This window comes from Tenrec ecaudatus, chromosome X (genome assembly GCF_050624435.1).
Source record: "Tenrec ecaudatus isolate mTenEca1 chromosome X, mTenEca1.hap1, whole genome shotgun sequence".
Classification (NCBI taxonomy): Eukaryota; Metazoa; Chordata; class Mammalia; order Afrosoricida; family Tenrecidae; genus Tenrec; species Tenrec ecaudatus.
In genome coordinates, this window is record NC_134548.1 from 123,397,722 (window position 1) to 123,411,180 (window position 13,459).

Genomic DNA, 13,459 nt, shown 5'->3' on the forward strand with positions numbered 1-13,459 from the left:
GAACATTCTAAGTACCCCGGGACCTGCCGAAGGCTACAGATGGCAGTGACAAACCAAAATCCATTTGCAGCATCCCCACCTAGATTAAGCATCCGCTGAATTCTACCTGAGTAATTACTAAGGATGTAGATAATCTTGCCTTCAGGCACAGGGCATTAGAAAGTAGATTACCTCCACTCCTCTCCAGTCAAGCCAAAGAGGGACAGTCTCAAAGGGGCTTGCCTGGGTGTGTCCTTGATGGATAGTACAGGGGTTCATATAGTCATGAGTCATGCAGTAGCAGTTGTGCCTTGCTTGTGCCTTGGTTCAAAGTCCCTGGACCAACCTTGTAAACTCTTCTAACAGCCTGCATGTTTCCCAATCATGACCCTGTACCCCAGTGGTTCTCCTCATTCCTAAGGCTGCGACCCTTTAATACAGTTCCTCATGTTGTGGTGACCCCCCCAACCATAAAGTAATTTTCATTAGTACTTCATAACTGTCCTTTTGCTACGGTTATGAATCACCATGTAAATATCTGATATGCGGGATATATTTTCATTGTGACAAATTGAAAAAGAAGGGGCTGCCAGAGGGGGTGTGCAGGTATAAGAGATGGTGTAGTGGGTTACAAGTTGGGCTGCTAAGCACCCGGTCTACAACTCAAGTCCATGGGAAAAAGATAAGGCTAGGCTGTTTGCTCCTGTAAATGTTTACAGTCTTGGAAACCCAAAGGGAGCAGTTCTACTCTGTCCTATAAGGTCACTATGAGTTGGAATCGATTCAATGGCAGTGGATTTGGGCCCTGTTTTTCCTCTTCTTTCTTTCTTTTTTTTAAGGTAGAATAAATCTATGAGAGGTGATGAAGGGGAAGAAAAAGATGCAAATGTACCCTAGGAAGAAACAAAGTAGTGCAGCAGTAACCCCTGAGTCAGACAGCTTCTTGTGCAAACCACCAACTGGTAGTATGTGTTTTTATTAATAGCAGAGTCTCAAAACGCTAATAAAACTAAATAATTCAATTTGATGACATGTTAAATGCAAGTTTAATTCAGTTTATATATTCTAGATATTAATTCTAAAGTGTCAAATGAGAACACTGATTCCTCTCTACTTTCAACCTACTATAGTTCTTCGTTTTACTGGAATGACAAAGCTATTGTCATTAGATGAAGCCAGTGTCTCATGCGCAAAGATTGCCAACATATTGAATTTTCATACTCTATTATTAAATTTGGCAATCCCCTTAAAACTTCTGAAAGGAAAGGATTAGGGAGGGGAGAGTGAGGGTAAGTCCACCATCCAGCTGTCAATGTGTCATACTGTGGTGCCTTGTGTATCGCTGCGATTCTGGAAGCTATGCCACCAGTATTTCAAATTATCAGCAGGTTATCCATGGTGGACATATTTCACAGAGGCTTCTAAACTAGGATTCTACACCAATGACGCCCATACAAACCACAATAGAATGTCATCCAACTATCTGTTGGCATAGTGGTTAAGAGTTGGGCTGCTAACAGTAAGAACAGCAGTTTGAAACCACCCGCTACATTTGTGCTCATTCCAAGGAAAGATAATGCAACAGACTATGAAAATTAGTGGACATCATTACTATCACACACAAGTCAAATTCTGCTGAAGATCATTTGTAAGTGGTTGCCGTAGAATATCAACAGAAAGATGTCAGAAATTTAAGCTGGATTCACCGGAGAATGTGGGGTGAGGGATGCCATTACTGATATCAGATGGATCTTGGGTGAAAGCAGTGAATATGAGGAAGCTGTTTACCTATGTTTTATTGATTATGAAAACCCATGTAGCTATGACTCACAACAAACTATGGAGAATGAGAACGGCAGTACGCTTCATGGTGCTTTTGCAGAACACAGAGACTGAGTCAGCACCTTACAACAGGGAAGTTTAGAGTTCTAGAAGCATTTAATTAAGCCATTTCAACATTTTGCCTGAAATGACAATATATTTGAGGCACACACATCAACATATCAATTCCAATACTAACTCTCCTCCCCCCCCAAATAAGAGATCAGAATCAATGTTTTGTTTTGTTTTACGCTAAGTTGAACACTCAAGTATTTCCACAAAGGAAATCGGGACTAGATTCTGAACCTAACTCCCTCAATCAAGTTTCCACATCTTCGCCTGTATTACCAAAATTTTTTTCTAGAATATTGCTCTAAGACCCTCAGTGAATTCAAGCAGTAGCCATACATCATTATATATAGGAAAGCATGCCTACCAGCTCAAAGAGAAAAAGAACAGGAAATGGCATAACAACAAAGAGCCCTTGTGCTCTTCTTGGCTCACAGGGCTCCAAAGTGGGTGGCGTTAACAGCAAAGTGTGGCAACTGTGAACTGGCTGAGGAATTGCATCAAAAAGTGAATGCGCCCTCTTGCTTGCTGCTAACTCCCTGTGGTCTCAGGGCGCTGAGTACCACAAGATGTCTTCGTTCCAGCACAGTGCCGGAGCCTTCCTGTGGGTGATGGAGCTCCTACTACATGCTGCACAAGTGAGAAAGCTAGTCATAAAGAGAGAGAGACGGAGCCTTCCTGTGGGTGATGGAGCTCCTACTACATGCTGCACAAGTGAGAAAGCTAGTCATAAAGAGAGAGAGAGAGAGAGAGAGAGAGAGAGAGAGAGAGAGAGAGAGAGAGAGAGAGAGAGAGAGAGAGAGAGAGAGAGATGGAGCCAACTATATTATTATCAAAAAATATTTCCTCTTTAGGGTGCAAGTAGGGACTTCTGGGGTTCTGGTACTATTCTGTCAAGGTGTGTTGTTACCGCAGGTATATTCATTTTTGTGTGAAAATTCACTGAGCTGTACACTTAGATTTTATGCACCTTTTTTGGCATGTCTGTTGTACTTCAATAAAATTTACATACACAAAACAGTATTTATTCCTAGGCAGTGCTTGTCATACCACTGCCAATAACCTCTGGGGAAAAGAATGGTTCAGAGTTCAGTGGTCATCATGATTAAAGAAAAGACATTTTAGTGAAAGCAACACGGAAACTGGGTGCAAATCCCAATATGACAAAGATCTCCCTATATTCCAATAAGGATATCCTTATATTCCTATAAGACAGAGGTTCTCAACCTGTGGGTCATGACCCCTTTGGAGGTCGAATGACCCTTTCACAGGGGTCACCCAATTCACAACAGTAGCAAAATTACAGTTATGAAGTAGCAATGAAAATAATATTTTGCTTGGGGGGAGTCACCACAACATGAGGAACTATATTAAAGGGTCGTGGCATTAGGGAGGTTGAGGGCCATTGCTATAAGGGATGTTGTGAGGCAAAAGAAACTAAAGTACAATTAAACAAAACTACTCATTTCGCAGAAACTTGGTAAACACAGTACATAAAATGGAAAATAAAAATGACTGATAATTTTACCATACAGTGATTTCACTTTCTGCTACTAAGCCAAGTCTGACTCATAGCAACCCTGTAGGCCAGTGTGGAACTGTCTCAGCGTATTCAAGAGGGTTTCTGAGTAGAAAGCCTGATCTTTCTTCCACAGAGCGGCTGCTCGCTTCAAACTGCTATCCTTGTGCCTAGCAGTCCAATGATAGCACCGCTAATATTTCAGCACCCTCCTTTCTTGTCTTTTCCATGCACTGATAATAACAAGGAGCGCTGATGGCAGAGTGGGCTACATAGCTACCCCTAGAAAGATTTATAGTCTCAGAAAACTACAGGGGCAGTTTTCCCTTGTCAGAGTTGACTCAATGACAGTGAGTATATACAAGGATTAGATAGTAACAAGGTATTATGTAAAGATCACATATCTCTGTGAGCATACTTAAAAAAATTTAATAAACCATTTTATTGGGTGCTCTCACAGCTCTTATAACAATCCATATATGAATTATACTAAGCACATTTGTACATATGTTGCCATCATTTCCAAAATGTTTTCTTTCTACTTGAGCCCTAGGTATCAGCTCCTCTTTTTCCCCCTCCCTCCCCTATCCTCCCACCTTCATGAACCTTTGATAATTTATAATAATTTATAAATTATTTTTATTTTCATATTTTACACCATCCATCCGCTGTCTCCCTTTATCCACGCTTCTGTTGTTCGTCCTCCTGGGGGTGGGGTGTACATTGATCATTGCGATGTCTGTGAACATACTTTTGTTTAGTTTAAATGTCCCAATTCACATGCTTCCCCACTACCATTGTTCTATTTCCTTTTGGTAGCCAACAGAAGGCTCAGTCTCCCTAGTCCAAGGTTACAACTTTCAACTACAAGAAAACCCCCTTTGTATTTTTAATGATTGGGGGAAACGCTTGTAATAAAAGCAGGACACAGATATTGTAGTCACAGTATCATTACAAATTATAAAATAACATAGATATGCAGAGTAAGAGTGGGGGAAAAGACAGTGAAAATATATCAAAAGGCTGAATTGGTTATATATATGAAATTTTCTTTCTTGTTTTAAATTTTAAGTATTTTCTTCATTAGTACTCATGAGAAAAAAAGTTTTTAAACTAGTAGCCAAAACTACATCTATGCAGGGAAAAAGATAAGAAAGAATTATATTCAAGTATCAGCGGGGCTCTCACTGTATAGTAAAATTATTAGTACTTTTTAGTTTCAGTTTTATACCCTGTGTTTTCCGCAAAGCACATGATTAATTTTATAATCAGAAAATAACTTAGCATTGCTGGTACTCTCCACTTTTTCTTCCATTCAATAGCAGGAAAAGGCAATTACACGTGACGTTCTGTTTGTGAAAACACACCATCTTCCAGAGACGAGGAATAAAATGTTCTGTTTGTGTGGCTTATATTTTCTATTGTGTAAGTCCACATGTACCAACATGGAGAGCTTTATAAAGTTTGTAGAAAAAATGGAAATAAAGATCATAGAATTTTCCCATAAACTTTTTTAAGCCCCTGGTATGTTCAATACCAAAACACTCTACTTATAAATCAAGAGAGAGTCACTGGATTAATGATTTCTTGGAGGTCTAGCAGGAGAGACTGGGGGGAAATGGGGAACTAATAATGAGCACAAAAAGATGAGAATGTTCTAGAAGTCATTGTGGTGAGGAATGTACGTACAACTCTTCCTAATATGATTGAACCATGGAATTGTATGCTATATGAATTATGCCAATGGAATTATTTTAAAAATGATTTACAGATAGCACAGGAAGAGTTCAATGTAAACCTACATTTACCACTCGTTTTTTGTTATGTGGCTATTTTGCCACTGAAGACCATAAGAAAGAACAATGTATTCACTCACCCATGATGGTGATTATCATAGAAATTAGCGAGCCTGCCATCTTGAAGTATTTGCACACTCTTGTTCCCTCTATTAGACTCTGCATTCCTCAAGAAGGCAGGGGCTCTCTGTTAATTATTTTGTACCCTTCAGCACCAAGCACAGTACCTCACATACCATACTGCCAGTGGCAGTCAAGTTGGGTTGGTCCAGGCTCATGGCGACCTTATGTGTGCCACAAGAGACCTGTACTCTTTAGGGCTTCTAGACCTGCTTTGAAAGCAGTATATCACTAGGCCGCTCGTTCTTAGCACCTTTGGGTGGATTTAAATAGTCTACAGTTTGGTGAGTGGCCGGTATTTCACATCACCTAAGCAAACCTTACTCAATTGTAAAGATCTGGGATAAAGTCTCAAACGAAATGAATTCTAACCTATTCTATCCATTACTCTTCCCATTGCATGCCACCCACTCTTCACTTATGGGCATGGTTAGGTTCCTAAGAATAGGTTGTTATAGAAAAAAGCAGCAGGTGCAAAACTGGAGGCTGGTCATATCAGATCACAACGTGGTGGAATGACAGCAGAACACAGCGGCCATTTGATATCATGATATAACTGCCAAATGGCATCATTGCATAAACATCAAATCACTGGGAATCATGGCCCAGCTAGGCTGACACATAACTTTAACCATCACAGCCGAAGTTAGTCTTGCCTTGGACCAAAGCCTTCACCACTAGAAGGATTCTTGATCACATGATGCAACACTGTTAATGGGTCACACTGTCAGATTTTCTTTTTTAACTCCAGTTGCCATTGTGAAGAGTCAGATAAATGAGGAGTAGGTGTAGTTCTCTTTCTGGCATATGAGCTCTTGGGTGTTCAAGATAATTTAATGAGCATTTCAAGAGCATGTTTGGGGCAAAGGTTCCTATAGAGAATATAAAAAAATATATTTTAAATGAATCCAGTAAGAAAAAAAAAGAAAGGTAAACAAACACTGCCAGCAAACTGCAGAGTGCTATAAGAAAGAATCAGAAGAGAAGAGACTTTGTTTGGGGTGTGGGCTGTGGTGGGAAGATCAAAAGAATGAAATTCCAAACATGAGGAGACATTTGTATTGGGGTTTGAAGGATGGATGGGTTTCTGAGCAGCTGAGCTCCAAAGGAATGAATATGGAGGCCAAAGCAGTGCAAGCAAAACAACAATGAGAAAGAATAAACTCTGTTTAGAGATCCAGGTATAGAATACTGATAAGTGATGACCTCTCAAAAAACCAAACTGACTCCCATCCAGTTGATTCTGACTCAAAGTGGCCCCATAGGGCAGACTAAAATTGACCCTGTGGGTTTTAGAAACCTTAACTCTTTATGAAGTCGAAAGCTTCATCTTTTTCCTGCAGAGGTGCTGGGTGGTTCTGAGCTGCTGATCTTGGGTTTTGCAGCCCCATGTGTGATCACTACACCACCAGGGCTCCCTTGAGAAGTCCTTGGGAGGTACAACGAGGTAAGTGTTCCTAACTGAACGGTTGGACGGTTGAACCCACCCAAAGCTACAGTAGCAGAAAGGCCTGGAGACTTGCTTCCAAAGCGTCACAGCTAAGAAAACCTTCTGAGTGCAGTTCTATTCCACACACATGGGATCACCAGGAATAAGAATCAGCCCGATGACAACCGTTTTGTTTTTGTTGATGTTTTTGACAAGTACTTGCCATGAGTCAGGAAAAGATGAGGCATGCTACTCCCAGAAAGAGTTACAGTCTTGCAAACCCAGAGGGACAGTGCTCTGTCCCATGGGATTGCTATGAGTTGTAATTGACGTGATGGTAGCGTGTTTGGTGTTTTTGTTTTGTACCACAAGTAGGATATAAAGACTGATCACAATATTAAGAACCTTGTAGGCCACTGAGAATTGTAGTCTAAATTAAAAATATATAAGTAATGAGCTTTTAAGCAACGGGCTGTACATGATCAGAGTTGTGTGCTGGGGGCGACATGAAGGAAGGACTGGAGGGAGAATAATGGAGGCAGAAAGACCAATCTAGAGCCTCCACGAGAAAACACAAGAAGTCAAGGCAAGCTAATAATGGTTTCAAGGGAGAAAGGGACATGCATGAGAAGATTTAAAATGACAGACTCAATTGGATGTGTGCTTTTTATTGCAAGTGGACTATTAAGACCTCGGCATAGATGGAAGGAAGAAGTATTAGATCAATGAAATAATAACATAATAGAAATGAAGCAAAAGAACGCAAGAGGGGAGAGATCAGACTGTAAGGAGTTAGACCAAGAATTTCCAAGAAGGAGTAGTCAACAGTATGAAGAGAATCCTGTAGAGATGTCACACAGGATGCTTATCAGGCTAAACGCTAGAATAAAAATGAAAGGTAAACTGATTGAGGGGTGGTTCGGTAATGATAAGTCAGTGTGAAATGTTATTTCCACAGGCTTTTGTGAGTGGAAAGGAGCTCGGGAGGGTTCTGCCTTGGGTTGTTAATCACAAATCGACAGTTGGAAGCCACCAGCAGTTCTATGGGAGAAAGATGTGGCTTTCTACTCCGGTAAAGATTTACACTCTCAAAAAATCCACAGGGAAATTCTCTGTCCGGGATGGTCACTATCAGTTGCAATCGACTCGAAGACAGTGAGTTTGGTTTTGGAGAAAAGAGACTTAAAACACTTGGCCTAAGGTTTAAAAAAAAAGTAAATAGCAGAGCCCAATGTCTCAACTAATCCAAGGGCTTAAAAAAATTCTATTATCTGTTCATTCCATTTCCACCAACTTTTGGAAGCCCCTCGTCTTCTCTACTGTCTTTCAACAATTTATACAAGCAAGCAATGAAGTGTCAAACTGTATGCCACCGTAGATCACCAAATCATTCACTTCAACTGCTTGGCTCCTTCTTCTTCTTCTTTTTGGCAGATGTTTGAATGTTGGAAGTTTTTGAAAATGTGTCATGGATTATTTTGAATGTTGTAACTCCACACAGGTCTTTCAATAAATCCAAGCGTGCACATGTCCACTCAAGGAAAAGTGTTCAAATACACGCCACTTCAAAATGTGGGAGTTGCTCAACTAGAAGGCAGGCAGAGCTCAAGCCCATCTGGTTGGAGAAAGCAGAACAGTTTGTTGTGCAATAGCAGGAGCGTGTGTGATGTGTCTTACTGTGACAATCCTACATTTTAGATGGCTTTAGTGCTTAATCTAAGTTTTGACTGCTTATCTGATTTTCATATTTAAGACTTTTAAAAGTGCACAGTAAGTCATCCATGAAACAAAAACTTCCTTTTAATTTCCTTTTTGGTTTCTGGATCGATTCAACTGGGGCAAAAAAAAGAGTACCCAAAGACTGCAAGGCAAGCTGTTCATAGATCTCTATCAGTTACAATCATTTCTCTGTGTGAGTCTGGATTTTGTGGATGCTGTGAAACAAACAAAGAACGAAAGAAACTAGAGGGCCGATGCAGGGCTACAAGTCCCTTTTGTCAAATTTTGGGACTCATCCAAACAACCTCATTCTCCTACTTTATGGCTCTTACTGATAACGTTTTTCTCCACTAAATAAAAGTTCTAAAACAACTGCTCTAAATCACTTCCTTCTGTTACTTGAGAGAAATGGATCTTCATGGTCACAGGACTGTGCAAGGCTACAGTGGATACCTCAGCACAAATTCAAACAAACAATTGAAGGGGAAGTCTCTTTGAGAAGGGGTGAAGAAAAGTGTTGATAGCAATGGCTTTTCTGTAGTTGGTGATAACTTTTTAATGCATAAACCAAACTCCCTGCCATTGAGTAGATTTCCACTCATGGCGAGCCTATAGGACAGAGTAGAACTGCCCCTGTGGAGCTCCGAGTTTGTAAACCTTTACGGGAGTAGAAAGTCTCAGCTTTCTCCCAGGGGAGTGGCTAATAAGTTTGAACTGCCGCCCTGCGGTTAGCAGCTCCAAGAGGAAGCCACTCCATGGCTGAGTGGATTATGTGTTAGGCTGCTAACCACAAGGTCAGCAGCTCAAACCCACAAGTTGCTCTATCAGAGAAAGAGGAGGCTCTCTCTCTGTAAAGATTTATAGTCTCAGAAACTCACAAGAGCAGCACTGCCCTGTCCTAGAGGGTAGGTATTGAGTAGGAATTGACTGTTTAGAACTGAGTTTGTGTCATTCATGGTAATAATACACTGTTAACACATGTCAGTCCTATCTGTTACTACATCCAAGAATAGTTTTGGACTAGAGACTACAATGCACCCTAGACTTACTCTAAGGAATGATCAATGCAAACAATAAAGCATTTTACAAATATTCAGCAACACCTGTGGACAAAATGCAAAGTGATTTGCCCCTCTGGGTTGAGAAGTAGTTCCTCCAGTTCAAGGGAGAAATGTGATTCCATACCTCAAGTCATTTGTTAGTTATTTTTATCTCGATAGTCTAACGGCAAGCTTTACTATAGCAATCATATGGGATAATGATACCTTTATCCCCCAATCTTAAAATACCTTTCTGAGTGTAGTTTATTTAAGTGATCAATATTTAGGGCTTTAGTCCTACATATTCCCCTGAAAAAAAGAAGGCTGTGATTAGATTCCCAACATATTCATGTCTTCAATCTGACAGTTGCAGAGTCATATATTCATGTTATTTTTTATAACTGTAAATTAAAGCTGTATTAAAAGTTTGCCTCCTAATAGCATACAACTTATAAAAAACTAACATTCATTGTGTGTTTATTATATGCTAGACAGTTTACCAGTGTTCCCAATGATCACAATACTACCTCCGTTTTACAGATGGAGTGGTTGAGAGTCAGCAAAGCTATTGTGTAATAAATCCAGGATTTGATTCCCATTCTCTACTACAATGCCTTGGCCCTTCCTAGTATGTCACACTGCCTCAGTGAAGAATAAACTGTATGGAGAGTGCCTGGCACGTAGTTCAACACAAGTTCCTTTCCTTGTCCTCTAAAACTGTCAGAGAAACATACATCTATATCCTTAAACAGAGGTGGAATGAAAACAGTTTGGTAGGAACTCTCTGTGTAGGGGAGATTCAAAGTCAACCCCTTGCATTTATTAAGTTGAAATGTAAAGACTTTAAAGTTACCAAGTCGTTATGTTTCCCAGTTTTTAAAATATTCATTTCATTCTAATCAATGTCTTATCCATCAAGAAAGATAGAGTTGTTCCTTTAATCAACATGAAATCTGAAAACCATAGCATTTTTAGCTGGAAGGGACCTTCAGAGTTCATCTAGTTCATTTAAAAAATCTGTACACTGTGCCAACTTGGCCTCCAACTGCTACGTCCATACTATTTGACATATGAGTAACTACTACAAGGTCACAAAGCTGGCAGCAGCAAAGAAAGGGCTCAATGCATTCAAATCTCTGCGTTCCAGTTCAGTGCTCTTCCTATTTTGCCACCTAAGCACTCAATGCAAGTGTTCTCTATGCAGGGCTTGTCAGACTATTTTAAGCAAAACACAAAGCCTCTAGTAATTAAATGAGTGGATTCATCTCTCCAGCGACTCTAGTCGGATAATCTGACTGGCTAATCTTTACTGAGAGTAGATGATGTGCTGGACTCTGGACTAAATTCTTGATCAGTATCATTTCATTTCACTCACCTAGCACACCTGTCTGCGGGGTAATTTGTTCATGCACTTTTTGTTAACATTTTTTTATGGTGACAGGTAATTCGTTCTTCTTATTCATTCCCACATGACCAGATGAAGGAATCTAGACACTGAAAACTTAAACTAAGTTGCCCAAGGTCACAGGACTAATAAACAAGGGAAATGGAATTTGAACCATGGTCTGCCTCAAGGCCCAGCTCTTAACCACGATGATATGCTGTTATTGCCTGTCTCTTCCTTGTTCTCAAAAAAATTATTTGTGTTCTTTGAATCATAAGAGATACACACCCAAATACACCCAGGAGGCGTACATACAAACCACATGGACATAAGGTATATCTGCTCTACATATATAGGTATCTACAGAGGCCCTGTCCCTATGTACACACACTATCTATATAGATCCTATATCTATAAAACAGATACCTACTCACAAAGATGGTGGTTTCTGGAAAGGTAATTGAAAGGTGAAAAATAATAATTCACACATTGAAAAACTACCCCAGCTACTTTTTCCAAAGTCTAAGGTTTTTGTTGTCCTTATGCATAATAAACTTCTCTTTTTTTCCAATTACATTAATCACCTGTTTTGCAATTCAATAACCTCAATCAGGTTTTTTTTTTCCCCAGGGGAAACTGAAAACATGGACCTGATCAATCCTGTGGGCCAGGAGACTAGGGGTTGGGGGGCAGAGAAGAGCCCAGGAGCTCAGCAAAGTTTCCACAAAAATTGCAAGGAGGTGAACAAGGCACCATCACACAATCTTGTACCTGATACCTCTGGAAACCTGGAGAGAACAATCAGGGACAAGAGGAGGGGGAAAGCTGCAGCCAGTCTGGGATTGGCGAGCAGGAAAGAGTGGGGACAGGATTTCCAGACAGTCCCCTCAGTCATTTCAAAGGCAATGCCCACCAACCTTTTCATCACAGACAATGCATTCATTGCAGTGAAATGCCAAAGGAAAGGGACACCAGAGCTCAAACTGTCCATCAGCCCAGTTTGCCAGCCTCCGCCCCCATTTGCGCTATCTATTGCCAGCTGAGTGGGAATTTTCAGAACCATTCCCCCGCCCGGCGCCCGCCACCAGCTGGACCCCCTCGCGTGGTCAGTCTCAGAGAAGGGAAGCCCCTGCTGCACATGGTGGGGACAGAAAGGACACCACTCTTTTTCCTTTGGGGCCAAGGGAGGGGTGAAGGGGAAGGGCATGGGGGAAATGCAGAGACCTGGGACATGGGCCCCGGGCTTCACAGGGGTGCAATTTAGCAGCTGCACTCACCAGGGTGCGACATGGGAATGACCTCATTGCGGGTCCCCGGGAAGTTAAAGATGACGGCTCCAGACGCCCCTCTCTCGTAAGCCAGGTGGATTTTGTCCGCAAAGGTGCAGCCCCCGCCGCGCTGGATGAGGGCCAACCAGGAGACTGGCACGGCGCCCCCCCAGTCCCCCGGGACGGTGGGCACCGTGAAATTCGTCTGCGGGTGGCAGGCGTTGAGCGCGCCGGGGCCGTCAGGCGGCACCAGGACCCCGGCCACGGGCTCCAGGGGCGAGTCCTGCCCATACACGCCCTCCTCGCTCAGCTCCCACACGGTGCGGTTCACACCGGTGTGCGGCGCCCGCCAGGACACGTTGAGGTACGCGGTCCACACGGCCTCCGCCCCGCGGGAGCTATGCGCGTGCGGACTCAGGGCCAGCAGCAGCCCCCAGGCCAGCAGTTGGGGACAGCCGCGGCCAGCGACCCGGGACGCGGGCGGCGGCCCCATGGCGCGCGCTCCGCGGCTGCCTAGGGCCCCCGGGACACGCGCCCTCTGGGCGCTCAGCGGGACCCCAGCCGCCACCAGGTGGGGGGAGGGCAGGGAGAGGCCGGCCGGTTGCAGGGTCCCAGGCGCAGGGCCGTCGCCAAGAAGCACGCCGCGTCAGGGATGTCGCTGCAGAGGCAGCTTCCCACTGCTGGCACTCGGCGCCGCGACTGCAGCGGCCAAGTCGGGCTCCGGGGCTCCAGCGGGAAGCTCCGCCCAGCCGCCTGGGGGTAGAGGTGGCGGCGCGCGAGGAAAGGACACTGCGGGATCCGCCTCTTAAACGGGTAACAGGCGGCGAAGGCTTTCCAGTGCGCTCTGGGACGGCGTGGCCAGGGCGTGTAAAGAAAGAAAACCAAACAGACCAACCAAAAAACCCCGACAGGATAGGATTCAAGTCCGTTTGGTATGCGCCAGTCTATTTCCCCTCCGAACAGTTGCCTCGAAGGACAGTCAAGGTAGCACGTGAAAGGAGAGGGAAAGCGTGGATCAGAAGGGTAGGAGTTGTCCTCTAGATAGGTGGGTTGTGCTGGGGACAAGCTGTTGACGGAGGGGAGGGTGGCTTCAGGAACAGCAAATTGTTAGCCCTTCTTTGCTGGCCCCAAATGACTCCCCCCACCCTTTTCCTCCCAGCAAACCTCATAAAAATATATTTGCTTCTTAGCCTGACCCCAGGCTAAGCATCCTGCCCCAGGTATCCCTTCCAAAGGCAGCCCTGTCCTCAAAAAGGAAGCACGGACATTGATTGGGTAAGGATCATAGCCCGTAGTTATGCTCCAACCATCAGAG

General features: G+C 43.2%; 1 protein-coding gene across 1 annotated transcript in view; it reads right to left on the reverse strand.

The window, feature by feature from the left end:
- The window catches only part of RNF128 (ring finger protein 128), a 75,024-nt gene extending 62,129 nt beyond the window's left edge, over positions 1-12,895 (reverse strand). The window contains exon 1 of the mRNA XM_075538577.1: positions 12,154-12,895. Within this exon, the coding sequence (XP_075394692.1) occupies positions 12,154-12,637 (484 nt within the window). The 5' untranslated portion in view covers positions 12,638-12,895. The remainder of the gene's footprint in view (positions 1-12,153) is intronic.
- Positions 12,896-13,459: the final 564 nt, after the last annotated feature.